This window comes from Acomys minous (assembly GCF_964271855.1).
Source record: "Acomys minous genome assembly, chromosome: 14".
In the NCBI taxonomy this organism is placed as follows: domain Eukaryota; kingdom Metazoa; phylum Chordata; class Mammalia; order Rodentia; family Muridae; genus Acomys; species Acomys minous.
This window is the reverse complement of record NC_140496.1, coordinates 18,061,234-18,077,933: the sequence shown is the minus strand read 5'-3', so window position 1 is coordinate 18,077,933 and position 16,700 is coordinate 18,061,234. Positions and strand designations below refer to the sequence as shown.

At 50.2% G+C, this 16,700-nt stretch overlaps 1 protein-coding gene across 1 annotated transcript in view; it reads right to left on the bottom strand.

The window, feature by feature from the left end:
• CALB2 (calbindin 2) overlaps positions 1-15,420 on the bottom strand; it is a 25,854-nt gene extending 10,434 nt beyond the window's left edge. Inside the window, exons 1-3 of the mRNA XM_084755827.1 lie at positions 15,235-15,420; positions 3,971-4,047; positions 1,369-1,458 (exon numbers count right to left, since the gene is read on the bottom strand). Of these exons, the coding sequence (XP_084611953.1) occupies positions 1,369-1,458; positions 3,971-4,047; positions 15,235-15,328 (261 nt within the window). The 5' untranslated portion in view covers positions 15,329-15,420. The remainder of the gene's footprint in view (positions 1-1,368; positions 1,459-3,970; positions 4,048-15,234) is intronic.
• Between the last annotated feature and the right edge of the window lie 1,280 nt (positions 15,421-16,700).

Here is a 16,700-nt window from a genome sequence, read left to right as displayed (position 1 = left end):
AAGGACATGGCGGTTGTATCTGGATGTGAGTTATGAAATGTCTGCAGTCCTATGGCTACAGGATTGGGAAGGACAATGGGTTTTGTTTTGGAACAGGGGGACAGAGCCAAGAGGAGAGAAGAGAGGCACGGCTGGAGCCAGAGCCAACCTTGACCATGGCTTCGTTCATTAGTAGTGTCTTTTGACTTAAACGAGGAACAATTAAACAAACAATGGCCAAGTGCCACACAGGGCCCAAGGCTTGTTTGTAAAGTTCTAGTGATACATGGCCCCAGCCATTCAGTTGCTTATTTCTGGTAGCTACCCCACCCCCACAGTTACAGTGGCAGCATCGAAGAGCTGTGGGCAGAGACTCCATGGCCCATAAACCTCGAAATATTTCTTATAGTTTGTGTCTATTAAAGAAGATGTCTTCTGATCCCAAGATTTACCACAGCATTTTAAATTGGTCTACGGTGCCATCCCTCTGTCGCTTGAAGGCCAGTAGGACACACTTCCCCCGCAGGTGAGTCACCCTTAGCTAAGTAGGAGCAGCCCTACTGGGGAAGGTTTGTGGTCCCCTCAGTCCTTCGATGGAGCAACCTGTACTCAGTGACTTACTGACAGGAGCCTCCAGAGGAAACAATCTATGGCACAATAAAGAGTTCTCTCAGAGATAGGCTGAGATGGCTTCTTGGTTCACCCCTCTCTCTGCCCCTTTGTAGACATCTCTGCTTCTTTTCTGTTCCCTGCAGCATGCCACAACCCCTGGCATCACTGTCTCAAGCTTTGACTCTAGGGCTCTAGGTCTATGGTAGCATTTGAACCAATACATCTTGGGAGAGGAAGGCCCTGATTCGCGTGCTACCACCATCATCCCTGACCTCTCGACCAGGGGTCACAAACCGATGATCAGAGTTAACATATTTATTTATGTGTAAGTCTGAGCATATATGTGTGGATGTGCATATGTGTGTGTGTGTGTGTGTGTGTGTGTGTGTGTGTGCAAGCATCTAGAAATTACATGGAATGTACGTTACACATGCAAGTTATCTACATGAAATATATATTAAGTTTCATTTTTGGACGCCTTTAGGCGAGGTGTGTATACTCCTGTTAACTAATCTTTCCACTGCACTAAGCTTGGCTTTTCACACATTTGCAGCATCTGTTGGATGCTGAGAGCATTTCAGGACCAGACCCTAGACCGTTGTTTGTTGCTCCCTCTTTCCTTGGGTAACACACAGAGAAAGCTGCACTTGTTCTGCTTGGTTGGCTCAGGTGTGGCTGTTTCGGGCTGTGCCTGAGCAAGGGGTGCAGGGTGCAGGGTTGGGGTGGGAGCCGGGCACAGTGACTACAGCCCTCCTCAGCCAGCCGCTTGGCTCTCACCTCTGCCATCTCAATTTTCCCATCTGAGTTCTTGTCGTACTTCTGCATGAACTCCTTCATCTTCTCGCCAAAATTGTCACTCTTCGACATCTGTGGACAGAGAAAGAAGGCTGATCTGGCCGCCATGCTATGTAGACTGAAGAAGGCTGGGCATCATTTTTGTGTCCTGAACACATGGCTCAGAAACGGGTGGCACCCAGTGCTCAGTGTGTCGGTCTCTTTGTGAGATCTCAGTCCCATGGGTATCAAAGGGACACAGGACATGTGAGCATGTTCTGTATCATGTGATTTGACACACCCTTTGTCCTTTGAGATGGATCAGTTCACAGCTCTCAGATGTGAGTTGCGGCTCTCAGCACAACCCATTTCAACCCGTTACGCCATAATAGGTTCCAACCACTCTACCAGAACAAAATGAATCCCTCGTCTTCCTCTTCAAAGACATGCTTGCAATTCTTCAGTGCTCTTATCTGATTTCATGCCAGAAGGAATGTGAGGACATCACACGGCTGAGGGAAGATTTAAATTCTCCACTCAACTATTCTAAGTATAGAAAGTTAGATTATTTATTAAGAGTCCCCTTAGCTCATTACCCCTCGACTTAAGCATAGTGGTCTCTTGGCAGTCTGGAACCTTTCCATGGTTTGGGGTGCAGCTGAGCCGTCATCAAAGAGTTCTTTCTTATCTCCAGTCAATGCTGCAGCACTCACCCCATGCACAGCTGCTCTTCCTGTTCTCACCTGGGGACTTCCGCTGGGGTTTCAAGCCCATTGAGATTGGCCCAAGAGAAATGCCACACATTCTGAGAGCTTTTTCTGGATTCCTCTGTATCATCTTTGGCCTTTGACACTGATCTCAATTTACCAATCTTTGTCATTTATTATAAGTACCTGGCATCAAACCTTGTAATATATATGTATATACATATATGTAATATATATAATATATATATTACAAGGTTTGATGCCAGGTACTTATAATAAATGTGGGATTTACCATGGTCCCAATGGGCGAGTCATCCCTGCATCTCACGACTAAGTGGAATCCAAGATGCAGTGACTTTCTTCAAGGTCAGCCAGGTAAATATAGCCAGGAATTGAAAGCCTAGTTCCTACTCCCAAAGTCTGAGGCTTTTCTACTACATGACAGATGCTCTGAGAACCCGTCCTATGTGACAGCAGTTGGGATTGCTATGGACAGACTTGTCACTCTCATGGCAGCTGAGGAAGAGGATGACTAAGAAAAGATGTTAGATGTGAAACTCTTGATTGAACCAATTCCTCTGCATAGTCCATGATTCTCAGAGTCAGTTTCAAAGCTGTGATTTCTGTAACCTGGGCTTACATCATCCTAGTAATGAGGGCTGATGAAAGAACTGTTGGCAAATACATTTGTGCACCACCTCCAGCTCTTGTAAGCCCATGGCTTTGGCATGTTTCTCACTAGGGTGCTTCGCTGAGCATTGAGCTAGGAGCTCATTCTTAACTAATTTATCTAAAGAACAGAGTCTAGAAGAATTACTAGCAGGTAGTGGATGGGGTAGTGGGTGGGAAGCAAGAGACAAGAGAGAGACCCTCAAAGGAGCTCAGGGAGCTAGAAGGAAGGAGTGGGCTCCATATATTCTGGAATAGACACGGGACACAATGATAAAGAAGGCTTTAGCAAACTCAACAACTTGGTACCAGAGGAAATAGCATGCCTGCTATTAGGGACTGGACCACGATCAGGAGTCACTGCATACAGTTCAAAGTTCACGACTCCATACTAACAGTATGATCGGGGCTCAGAGGTTGCTTCTGAGAGGTCCTCAGTTTCCCTCTGGGTCCTTACAGAGGAACCAGTGTTTGTTGTCTAGAATACTGGATTCCGCTCCCCATTCTCCAGCAGGGGACATTTGATAATGTCTAGGACATTTTTTTTTTTTTGGACAGGGGCTCACTATGTCCCTGGCTGTCCTGTAACTCACAATGTAGCCTCCTACTGGCCTCAGACTCACAGACATCCACCTGCCTCTGCCTCTCAAGGGCTGGGATTAAAGGTGTACACCATTACACGCAACCTAAGACATTTTTGATTGCCATGGCTTGGCTATCTCCCGGGTAGGTGCAAGGGTGCTGTTAAACACACTGTAATATAAAGACCAAAAAATTATCCAGCCTCAGATGTCAAGAGGTCTGAGGCCGAGGGACTCTCATCTAGACTGCAGGCACCTGGGGCCCTCTGTGAGAACCCCATCTTGAATTATAAACCCTTGGGACTCTGGACTGTGTTCCCAGGGAAACACACACACACACACACACACACACACACACACACACACACACACACACACACCAAACACATACCTGGGTAGTTGGGGGGATTCATCAGCGCTTGGCTTTCGTGGCGGCTATGTCTCTAAGACACCCAAAGAGACTGAGAAGAGGCGTCCCTAGGGGGAACCTGACTTTTCATGTCCTTACAAATGAAAGACTCTTACTTGCCAAGACCAGAGAGCCCAGGTCTGCTGACTAGATGCATCATGGGACAGACTATTTTCAAGGCTAGATAAATCAAAGTGACAGGAAAACCCCAGTTAGGGGGGGGCAGAGTGCAGGCTTACCATGCCAGAGCCTTTCCTTGCCTTCTCCAGCTCTTGGAAGAAGTTTTCTAGCTCTTTCCCTTCAATGTACCCATTTCCTGTAAAGATAGATGAGAACGAACAAAAGAGAATTATCTTAGGGCTGCACAGTAAGACTAGGACAGAGAGAGGAAGCCAGCAACTTCAGGAAAACCTTTTTCCCACTAATATGAACACAGGCATCTTGGTCAGCTATGTTAAGTGTGGGTCCTTGTCCTCTAAGTGCTTGTAGGCATGTATCCAAGGTTAGTGAGGGGCCTTGGAATATTCAGCCCACAGCTTCAGAATTGGAGAAATGTTGGAGGTCCGCACATTTGGTCAGCTGGCAGAGGCGGCTGCTGTTCATGAGCAAGCGCTGAGGGCTGGAGATCTCACAGGAAGTGTCACCTGACATCAGGACATGTCATCAGGTGGCAGGCCTGGGATTGGGGCAGAAGTTGGGTTTCTGAGGTTGAGAAGGTACACAGAGTTGGGGAGTGTTCTTCCAGCATCCACCTGGAACCTTAGCATGTGGCTTTATTTGGAAGTGAGGCTTTTATAGATGTCACTAGTCGCGACAGGTGCCAAGGCACAGGGAAGACGGAGGCAAAGAGGAGAGCAACACATTTGCAAGCTAAAGAGCACTGTAGATTGCTGCTGCCTCTAGAAGGTATGCAGCAGAGTCTCTCCCCCAAAGCCTATACAATATACATGAGCACATGTACACACACACACACACACACACACACACACACACACACACACACACACACCCCTTGATTTCAAATTTCTAGTCTCAAGAACTAGAAAGGCATTTGTTTCTGTTGTACTAGGTTACCCAATGTGGGGTACTTTGCTATGGCAGTCCTGAGAAATAAATATAGGAGGGAGCCGTGGGAGAAAATAAGTAGATTAATCTCATCTGCCGAATGGGTTATTATAGTTAAATGGGTCTGCTCGCTGTTGTTTGAGGCAACATCTCACCACGAAGCCTAGCCTGGTCTCAAACTTACGATCCTACTGCTTTGCTTCTGCCCTCCCCTCCCCTACACCCCCCCACCACAGCCTCCAAGTGGTAAGATTATAGCCATGTGACCTACATAAGATTTTTAAGGAGAGAGAGAACATGTGTATATGCACATGTATGTGAAGGTTGTGTGCACCCATATATGCACACATGAAGACAAAGGTCCATGTCTGCTGTGTGTTTTTCTCTATCACTTTTCACCTGATTCTCTCACTGAACCTGGATTTGATTCGGCTAGATCATCTGGCTGGTGAGTTCAGAGATCTGCCGTTCTCTCCCGCCAAGTTCTGCAGTCACAGATGTGTACAACCACATCCGGCTTTGACACAAATGCTGGAGAATCAAACTCGAGTCCTCATGTTTGTGCAGCCACCTCCCTAGCTGCTGAGTCAGGGGAGCTTTGGTATGTAAATGGCACCGTCTATCAGCCGTGTGTCACAGGTGTCGGAATTGTTTGGGCCCGGTTATTGGCATGTTCGTAGAAGATGGAAGTGGACCCGAGGGAAAAGCCCAATGGTCAGGACCGGGTTTGAAGGTCAAAGCCTGACTTGTCTGAAGGTCACACGAATAGTGAGAGGTTGTATAGGTTCTTACAACGGGAGCCTGAATGGCCCAGACATCAGTGCTGTGCTGAGTCCATGGCCAAGGTCACGGGTCTGTGCTAGCTCTTCCAGACGTGCCCAGGGCAACGGTGCCAGGATTTACTGCATACTGGGATCTCTTGAGGATCGTTAAAAAAAAATATATATATGGATGTCCGGCTCTCACCTCTAGACATTCTGATACCACTACCTTGGGTTGTGGACTAAGCACTGTGGCTTTTCTTTTTTAAGGCTCCCAGGTGGTTTCCCTGTACAGCGACGTTAGGCAATCAGTAAAGTCAAGTTCCAAGAAGAGGTCCTACTTGAATCATTAAGAAGGTGGTCACTTTCTTGTAGGGCATATGGAATTGCAGACTTAGCAACAACAACAACAAAAGCCAACAAGACAGAAGCATTTGTCTTGGCCTCTGTGGGTAGCATGGGGGTGGGAGGAAATAACCTCCCTTCCTAGTGGCCCTGAAGGTCTTAAGTCCCAAATAAATAACCTTGGAGGCAAGCCCTCCCGGGGAAGATGCTTCAATAAATACCGTACAGATGAATTATGCATTTATTTTTGTCCGCAAAGAAAAGGTGATTCCTGGGTCCCTCCGGGATGAGGCCGTTGTCTTTTTTGTCTAGGATGTTCTATAAAGCACTACGGGAGAGTTGGAAATTTACAAGGGGGTGGGGCTTGTTGGTTCGTGAGGCCAGCTAGGGCAAGGGAGGGTGAACAGAAGCAGCTTTCTAGGCAAAGAAGTAGAGGTGTTGGTGATGACCCACATAGCGGGCAGGCTTCTAGTGGTTTCTCTCTCCTGCTGTGATCTGACAGTCATCCCATTGCTTAGGTGCAGCTTCCCCTTGACTAAGTGTGGTGGGAAGGTGAACTCAGCTCTGCGTCCATCTGCAGTTTCCAGAAGCCCAAGACTAAGGTGGGTGGAATTGGGGGGCTTAGAGCTGGTACTATGAACATGAAGTGTGGTCCATGATGTAGAGGCCATCGGGGCTGGGGCCAGGAGCCTAGGTGAGGTGCATACGTGGGTGAGGGTGTGTTCCCTGAGAGCAGTAGAAGGTGGCTGAATGGAATTGGAAGGAGAGGCAGCCACAGGAGGAAGAACTGCCTTCAGTCAGCTCTGCGTAGCATCCCTTACCAAAGGCCCTCACCTGAGCCTCTCGTCATGTGGCCCCTGGTGCTCTGTCACTTCTCCAGCCCTCTTACCTGCTGCATAGGGGTCGGTAAAGTTATTGCCCCTTCTCAGCCACGGACCAACAGCCGCTTCTCTTCCTGTGACACCCCCGACTGTGAGAATCACCTCTCTAAGCCTCAGTTTCCTCAACTATGAAGTGAGAACAATGATTGCTCCTCCTCCTGTGACTGCGGGAGAGATGCAATGGAAGAACAGTGAACTTACAGTGCCGGCCCACAGCAAGCCTCCACAGTGCCAGTGCTGCAGGCACAGTGCTGGCCCACAGCGAGCCTCCACAGTGCCAGTGCTGCAGGCACAGTGCTGGCCCACAGCGAGCCTCCACAGTGCCAGTGCTGCAGGCACAATGCCGGCCCACAGTAAGCTGCGACAATGCCAGTGCTGCAGGCACAGTGCTGGCCCACAGCAAGCCTCCACAGTGCCAGTGCTGCAAGCATGGTGGTGGCCTACACAAATGTCAACAGTGCCAATGGTGCAGTATGGTTGCCCATGCCAGCCAGAACTTGGGAGGCTGAGGCAGGAGGATCAGGAGTCAGTCCCTTGATGCAAAGGGCCAGTAACTTTGCCAATATAAGTCTGGCCTACATAGTGAGTTACTGGCCAGCTGAAGCTATCTAGTGAGTGAGATCCTATCTTGGAAAAAAAAAAAAAGGCAAAAGGAAACAAACTGTCAGTGATTATTACCACCGTGGTTCCTGCCTCTGGCCCCACGTCAGGAACACTTTGGCCTTAGACTGCTAAATGATGATGTGAGGAAATAGAGATGATTTTTCTCAAGGACCTTTGGGCAGGACAGGAAAGAGATGCCTCACTGAGCGGTTCCAGGCAATGGGAAGAGGGAGAGAGAAGGAAGAATAAACTCAGAGGCAGGGAGAGAGGACCCGGAGCTAAGATGGTGGCTTTGTGCAAATCTCCCTTCCTGGATACAGTGAGCAGCAAGGGGGGGGGTCCCACACACCCCGTCTGGGGCATGATAAGACTCTCTCCATACCCCTGAACAAAAGGAGAAGATTTAGTTTCATGCAAATGAGCCTTTGTTTTAAACTGAACAACAGTTCCAAGCCGCAGACGTGGGCCTGTTCCCACAAAGCAGAGCGGTCTACAGGGGTGAGACCATCCATTGAGGAGGCCAGACAAGCCATTGAAAGTGGAGAGTGAGAAGTGCGGAGCAGTCATGCAGGTGGGTCAAGAAGAAGGGTTTCCACCATAAGGCCACCCCCAAGCATCATTTGACAGGTCCTATCCTGTAAGGCTTGGGATATGGAGCAGTTGGCCAGAATCCATCTAGGAAGATTTAAGCTCTGTGTAAATGGTTTTCTTTTTCTGTGACTTCGTTACAGTTTGAGGGGGGGGGGGTTGTGACCAAGTAAATCTCATGTGGATGGGCATTGATAAAGATGTGGTTACCATAGTAACCACCATTGCTAACCTCCAAACCATGAACATTAGGGAGAGGGGACTAAGAGGGAGCTGGGGACCTTGCATCCTTCCTGAACCTACTTTTGCTTCCACATCTCACCACCGTGCATCCCAAAGCTAAGGACAGACAACATTTCGTTATCATTAATATGACCACAGAGGACTGGAAATTCTTGACTGAAGAATGCTGTACCCCAGAAGGGTTTATTTGTTCCTCCCTGAGGTCCATATGTACAGATTTTCCGAGGTGTACAGGCAGAAGGTACCCAAGGAGAAGGGACTGACTGTACCACCGGTTTGACGACTGTCCCTTACTCTAGGACAAGTCAATTCCTTTGTGCCTCAGTTTCTCTCTCAAGTGGGCAAAACTACTTAAACCCTTTCTACTTTATAGAGCCACCAGGAGAGCCATACAGAGCAATGCTTTGGAAACAGCCTGGAAAATGCAACATCTATAAACAGGAAGGCATCATTTTTCATCTCTATACCTCTTCAACCTGAAGGGTCCCTGACAACCACTGAGTGATCTCTTTAGCCTGCTGGTTCTCAACTGGGGCCTTAGGGAGCTTTAACAACAGTGCCATTGCCTGAGCCCTGCACCAGGCTTAGCTGCTGGGGTGTGGGTGTCTTCGAAGCTTCCAAGGATGGTAGTACATGTCAAAAATGAAGGTGTATAATCATCACCTGGGGATCTTGTTAAAGGGAAGGGCCTTAGTTTGGTAACTTTAGAGTGGTCTGGCGGTAACCTGCGATCTGGTTAGAAATGCCAGCCAAATCCAGCTCAGTGGCAGAGCTAACCTCTACCCCTCAAAAGGGCAGAATCGTCGGCCCCTCCCTCAGCTTTCTGAATCTCTCACTGGGCGTGGTGCTCACAGATCTGTTTAACCGGGCCTTGGGTGTTCTTCACCTCATGTGGTGTCAGCATTGGTGGGCCCGGGAAGCCTGTCAGCAGTCATGCAACTTTGTATGGCAGGCACCGGCCGTTTCCTAAGGCCTTCCATTTCTGTCTTGTTGCACTTCGGCTTCTGTCACACGAACACAGGTGCCATATTGATCCCACCTTGGGAAGGAAGATTTGTGGGCATCAGGGGTTTCTATCACATGGCTAACAGCGGTCACAATTTCCTTTTGCTCATTCCAAGGGTAAGGTATGCGCATAGCTGTACTTGTCTGGATCTCTCTCTCTCTCTATCCATCACACATACATGTACACTCCCCACATCTCTCCTAGAGGCTCCTGGAGTTAAAAAAAAAACAAAAAACAAAACAAAACAAAAACAAAAACCCAGACCTGAAGCCCCAAGAAGAATTTTTGGGTACTCCCATTTTAATCTGCTCGCAGGCTGGGCCGCTTCTGGAATGGGGCCCAGGAGCTGGGCTGGGTCTCCTGAACCTGTGGACAGCTGGCAGACTGACGCTGGGCTGAGTCCCAGGCGTGTGGAGGCTAGAAGGAAGGGGCAGATTGAGGCGAAGAGGAGGGGAGAAGGCCAGAGCCTGAGGCTCCAGATGGGGCTGGCTGGGCACAGGAGGGCATCTGATGCAATCCGCCAGGAGGGATGCCAGCCGACCGAGTGCTGCAGAGGCTGTTCTTCAAGAGCCTAGTGCCTGCTCTATTAATTCTGGCTCCGTGGGAATTGGGGAAGATTTCCCCGAGGGGTCTCCTGAGTCCCAGCAACCTCCCCAAGGGCCTTAGCTAGTAGAAGCGTCTGTGTCTGGAGTGGGAATAAGCGAGATGAAGCAAGGGCCGCACGTAGAGCCCCCCGGGTTAGCGGCTGCCTGGGCTAAGGCAGCTGAGTATCTTATCAGCGCAAACATGTTACCTCAGCCCTGTTTCATGGTTGTCTCTCGGGGAGCCCCGCCCCTTCGCAGACCTAGCTTCCCTCCTCCTGGCTGGTGCAATCACAGTCCAAGAGGAGAGGTGATGGCTACCCAGAGGATGCGTGGCTCGGAGCTAACACATGGCGCACACCCCACACCAAAGAAAACCGTTGGTGAAGCAATTAGTGTGATGGTGAAAGAGGCTAAGGGGACCAGACAGTGCCTAGGAGCTTCTCTAGGTGAGGCAGGCGGCTTTCTCACCAAGCCTTTACTGCTGACGCCAAGCCCAGCCAAAATGTGCACCAGGGCTTCACTTACAGGATTAGGGGGAAAAAAAAAGCCGTCTTCAAGCATAGAACACCTTGGTCCCCAGACCTAGACCCTGCCAACTGTAATGAACTGAGACCCAGTGTGTGTGTGTGTGTGTGTGTGTGTGTGTGTGTGTGTGTGTGTGTGTTGCTGAGGTCAGACGTCAACCTTGGGTATCATTCCTCAGATGCCATTCATCTTTTTGTGTTTTGTGTTTTTATTTTTTCTTTTAGACAGGGTCTCTTGCTAACCTGCAGTTGTCCAGTGAACTTCGAGGACCCACCTCTCTACCACCACTTTGGGATTACAATTGTGCACTACCACTCTTCGATTTTTTTTTTTAAAATGTGGTTTCTGAGCATCAAACTCAGGTCCAGCATTTTATTGTGGAATCGTCGCTATACATCCATAAGCAGAGTAGCGGTTCTGTTGAACTGTAGGCATAGTAGTTAATGTGCAATACTTAATACCTACTGTGTGTCTTTTTTTGTTTGTTTTGTTTTGTTTTGTTTTTCAAGACCGGGTTTCTCTGTGTAGCCTTGGCTGTCCTGGACTACTTTGTAGACCAGGCTGGCCTCGAACTCACAGCGATCCACCTGCCTCTGCCTCCCGAGTGCTGGGATTAAAGGCGTGCACCACCACCGCCTGGCTCTATTGTGTGTCTTGTTCCCTTGTTTTCACAAGTCTTTTTGTTTAACACCCCATGAGCTGTCAGTGTATGTGTGTGTGTGTGGTGTACGTGTGTGTAGTATGTATTACGTGTGTGTGTGTGTGTGTGTGTGTGTGTGTGTGTGTGTGTTGCTGAGGTTGAAATCCAGGGCCTCGGGCATGATAGGCAGATGATCGTCCTCTCTGGCACATCCTTGGCTCCTCTCTTTCTTGTCCTAATGTTGTTCCCCAGAGGCCACTTCAACCGCTGAGAGGTTCTGTTCCTGTTCAAGTCCAACACCCCCCTCCCGCTCCCCCGACTACAAACGGAGCTGGCAGGGCACAGGACTCTGGGCAGGACTGCCTGGGTACGTGGTTCTGGATCCTTAGTGGTGTTTGGGTTCTCAGGACACTTCTGTTAGAACCCCTAGGCGTAGGAGGAAAAGAACAGCCAGGCAGAGCCCTCCTCGGCACTATGTGGTCCTTTGTTATTATTAACTTTCAGAGTCCTCAGTGTAGGGGACCTCCACATCCCACGCAGATAAGGGACAGGACTCAGTCCTTGGAAAAGGCTTTGAGAAGCTATCCCACCAAGGCTATTCAGAAGACTCTGAGTAGGTCCCTGTACTTGCAGCTAGATGTGCGTTCTCTGGGGGAAAGATGCCCATTAAATTTATTTTCCTTCTTACCCAGTAAACGCAGCTCACCTTTGTGTTTTGCTGTCTCTTAAGTAGCACTTTGGGGGCACCTTCCAGTGTTCACGCAGACTCAGTCTCATGTTAATGGCTGTGTACTACCCTGTGTACTATCTGTGGAGCTGACTCTAGTCCGCGTTTGGTTTTACTTTCAAACGACTCCTTTAATAGGCTCTCTTGCTTGGTTACCTTTCTACATAGACAGGACAGAGGCTTGGATCAAGGAATGTCTCTCTTGGCCTATGGATGCTTGTTTGCTCCTTTTTCTCTTCTGCATTCTCACTGCTTCTGGAAGCTTGTCAGGAACTCCTTTATTTCTATCCTGAGCCACAACACAGAAGGTTATCAGTGGACTAGGAGCCTGGTTGTATCTGTAGGAACTACACAGAGATGGTATGTACACTGTGACTTGGGCATCCATCCCTCAGCCACCTGGAGATCTCTCTGTCTGTCTGTCTGTCTGTCTGTCTGTCTGTCTGTCTGTCTCTCTCTCTCTCTCTCTCTCTCTCTCTCTCTGTGTGTGTGTGTGTGTGTGTGTGTGTGTGTGTGTCCCCCTTTCTGTGTTGCTGATGACTGTACCTAGAGCCTGGTACATGCCAGATAAACATTTAGATAACAGTACACCTCTGAGCTTTGTCTCCAGCCCTCTTTTTGCTTTGTATATTGAGACAGAGTCTTGCCAAGTTGCCCAGGCTGGCCTAAAACTCATTCTATAACCTAGGCAGTTTTGGGATCTGCAATCTTCCTCCCAAGAAGCTGGGTATAGGCCTGTGCTACAAGGCTTGACAGCCACTTGGATCTTAAAGAGGGGAAAAAAATACTGTTGACAAAGTGACCAGGAAACAACAGAGTGAAGGTTTCAGACAGTTATGTCACTCAGAGCAGGGAGGCGACATGTAGAAAAGCCTCAGAGTCTACTAAGGCATAGGGTGGGCTGGCTGCCACCTCACTGATGCCTAACATTGCATTAGAGAGATGGACCACCTACCCTTGGTGGGCAATGAGCAAGAGTTGGGGTGCTATAGGAGAGTAGGAGAGATCTCTGGCCCCTTCCTGCCCAGCTCCTGACTCTTTAAATACCTGCTTCTTCTCTCCCCACTGTTAGTGACCTTTTTTGGGTTAAGGGACTGGGTAGCACCTCTTCTTTCTGACTTGAAGGGGCTGAGTAAGGGTCACCACTCTCAGCCCCTACCCTGCTCTCCCTGGACCAAGGTCTTTTCTGAAGCCTTCTTTGTTTACAAGAGCCTGGGAGGGTAGGGAGGTGGCTCCTCTCCCTGGTGCCCGTGATTAACTGGGCTCAAGTGAGCTTACTCCAGGGACCCTGTGAGCTGCAGAGAATCTCCCAGAGGTCTCTGAAGTAGTGAGTGACAACCCTCCTACAACAGATCCCTAAGTTGCAAACAGAAGCCAGGATGGGGAAGAGAGAGAGGCTGAGACCGGGCCAACGTGGGTCAAGTGATGAGGTGTTGGGCGCATCTGCAGCTTTAGGGTGTTCAAGAGGCCAAAGAGAGGGTCAGTCACAAAGGTACAGAGGAAGGCAGTCCCAGGGTTCCTTCTAGACCCCTCAGTGGCGTTCCAGTTTGCCCATATATGTGTGTTTTCTATTCACATCACTTTCATTTCTGCTCCCACTTTGGGACTTCCTTGAGGAGGGGTGTGTGTGTGTGTGTGTGTGTGTGTGTGTGTGTGTCTGTGTGTGTGTGTGCATCCAAGTTTCCCTTTCTTGGAAAAAGGAATTACCCACCACCTCCAAGGCTAGCCTGAGGATCTTTTGTGGGATAATACTACATCATAGAGAAATTTCTCTCTTCCTACCCCAAGAGAAGCCCACTTACATGAGGGCACAGGCTCCAGCTGGAAGCCAGCATCACCAACCAAGTCCTTTGTCAGCTTCCTCACCTCACCTCACAAGGGGAATCTGCTGAGGAGCTTCGCAGGGTAGGACTCGAAAGGGTGCAACTGCTTTTGTATCTCAGAACAGACTTAAACATCACATTTCCTTGATGATTGAGAGGGTTACTGGTTGTCCCTAGGGAAAAGTAGACTCGGAGTCTGCTGTTTATAGCTGACTCATCTAGCAGGAGGCCCGTGGTATAACCTTGATGGCTTGGTAACTTTCCTTGACTCATGCAAGTCTCCGGTGCAGGAACAGCAGCCAAAGCATGTCCCGTGCAACGCAGCAATGAGAGGCTGCAGTGCTGTTAGAGCCCTCTGCATCCAGGGGGTTGGGGAGCACAGGAGCAGGGAGGTGGAAATACAGCCCCCCTTCTTTGGCCCCACTTTTCAGACTATGCAACTGAACCAGGCAGATCAGCACCCCACCCCAGTATTCCCCCATACTTAGTCCCCTGCCCCTGCAGCTTTCTAGTTGCCTCCAGGAAAACAGAACTTCTCTTGGCATCCTCAGACACTAACCCTTTCCTTGCCACGGCCCTGGGAGGAGAGGACCTCTGTGCGCCCACCTCCATACACTACCAAGGGGATCAGAAACAAGAGAGAGAATTCAGGGAGTTGCTACCTGGTAAGAACTATTTCTTACCTCTCCCTCTCAGTCCCAGGATAAACACCCCCAGCCACCACCCTGCCAACAGGTCTGAGATGCCAGTGCATTCTGGGTTCTCATCTCAGCCAGGACTTTGGAGGGTGAATTTAAATGGGCTCCCTTCACCCTCTTCTTTTCTTTTTGGAGTGACAGAAAAGTCTTCTGGGGGTGGGGGCAGAGGAGAGGAGAGGGCCTGGGGTGGTGGCATCTGTGCTCCATGTATACTTGAGTCAGATCGCTTGTAGACACTTGGAATCCCAGGTCTGGAAGCCATTCAGCCGGACCTCACTTTTTGGGTTGGTCATTGTGAGGAGACCATGTAGAGCAAAGTGTTGGTCACTGGGGTGTTACTTCCCTCCCCCCGCCCCCCAACCACAGACAACCGCTCATGGTATCCAGGAGTCTATACCTGCAGGCAGTATGCTGGGGGCTAGTGCCAGGACCCTCCCCACCACACCCACTGCTCCTGAAGTTGGGGGCACACATATTGGTGGGGATGGAATAATGCATAAAGAAAGCACGGGTTTGTTAAAAGCCCCAAATCCGTTCTCCACTCCTGCTCCTGGCCAGCCAGGCTCAAAGAGGCCCTAGAGGTTCCCCTCAGGATGCTCAGCTTTTCCCAGCTCCGGTACTGTTGATGAGGGTAAGGAGCGGAAGGGGCCAAGAGAGCAGGGTTTGGAGACCTGTGGCTACAGGACTGGAGGCAGGACGTTAGCTTGAAAGGAAAGGTGGAGAAGAAGGCAGGGGAGTCACAGGGAGGGTTTTCTGCCCATGCCTCCTCTCTGGGAAAGCTCCGACTTGCTCAGAACGTGGGCCGTGGGCACCCTGCATTGGGAAAACTTACTGGCACTTGTCACCAGGGCAGTCGGGCGTTTCCCAAACTCAAGACCCTAGCAGGCTCTGCCACCAGAACAAACCACTTGGGGGCAAAGCCCACCTGCCCGCATTGAGCCATGCCCCTGACCCTCTTGGCCATTCTCAGGTCCCCAAGGGTCAACGGGTCCAGAAGTTGGGAGATTTACTGACCGTCTGCATCAAAGTGCTTCCAGATTTCCAGGAACTGGGATGCAGTCAGCTCGGCCAGGTGCAGGTAAGGGGGCTGCTGCTGCGGGCCAGCCATGGCGAGCCGCTCCGGAGATCTTAAGCTTCTCAGCGCTGTCACTCGGTGCGGCTCCACTCTGGTTCTCGCGCTGGGGCTGCGCGCCACGCTGCCTTTATATGCGGCCCGGAGCTGCACCGCTTTGGGCCGCCAGAAGGGGGCGCGCATGCTCAGGGAATCGCGCAGGGCGCGGCGCTGCACTGGCGGGCGGAGGCTGCTCCTCTGCCAGGGTTGGGTTCCTGAGGACCCCAATGAGACTCCTGGGTGCCCGCTGGGGATACTGCAGGCTTTTCTCTGAAAACAGGGAGAGGCTTCTCCTGCCTCCCTTTCTCTCTGTCTGTCCTGAGCACACCCAGTGTCTAGTCTCAGCAATAACACTACCAAATAGCAAAGCTAAGATTTGAACCCAGAACTCTTTTCACGCCCTCGGGCTCCATCAAGGGGTGCCAGAATCTCAGGAAAGCAGAGGTCTCAAGATTTTTACCTTAGGTGGGCAGCTGTAATCTGTAAGGCACAGGGAGGAGTCAGGTGGGGGATGGGGGAGCTACTTGCCTGTTCAGTACCTCCTCTTTCCCCTCTGGTATCTTCCACATGCCTGGCATTTTCTTGGGATAATTTAGACCATTGTCCAGGGAGCGGCAGGCTGGAGCCTCTAGTTCCAGGTGTGAACCACACCCACCTAGGGTCCATGGTAGGGCTGTGTCTACTCCAGCAGGTGGACTAAGCTCTCACCCAGGGATGATGCTCTGAGCTCTGATTCTCTTAGACCAAACAGAAGCCCCCACAGACAGCGAGCATACCGTAAGGACCCCAGAACCAGCCGCACTCCCATATCCCCCCCCACTCTAAATAAAGGTCCGCTGTCTGCGCTTGCCTGCTGGACACTCTTACCCTCAGAATGACAGTGGCGCCCGCCCATAAAAAGGACAGAGACGTGAACTGGTGCTCATTAACATGTGCTAATGAGTGTTAGCTGAGCTGCCTTTCGAAAGGGAGAGAAGAAGAGAAGGAGGTGAGACTCAAAAGCAGGTCGCCAGGGGAGAGGAGAACCAGCAGTGGGGGAGGGGCGCAGAGAGGCCCAGGCTAACTCCTGAGGTCAGGTTGGGGCAGCCCTGAGCTAACCTCAAAGGAGAACACAGAGCCCAAGTTCCAAAACTGCCCATGTGTTGGCCAGGCCCTATGTTTTTAAAGTTGTTTACAGGAACAGACTAGAAAAGAAAAGGCAGGAAAAGCTAGCTGCTGAGGCCTCTGTATCCCAGCATCCACTGTGGTCAGGACTGGGAAATTCCCAAGCTGGAGACCCCTTGCCTGAGTCTGGCCTCTGAGAAGGCAAGAAGGCTTAGTCATAAAGAAAATGTTTTAAGATCTAAAAAGATGTTTGTTTTTTTTTTAA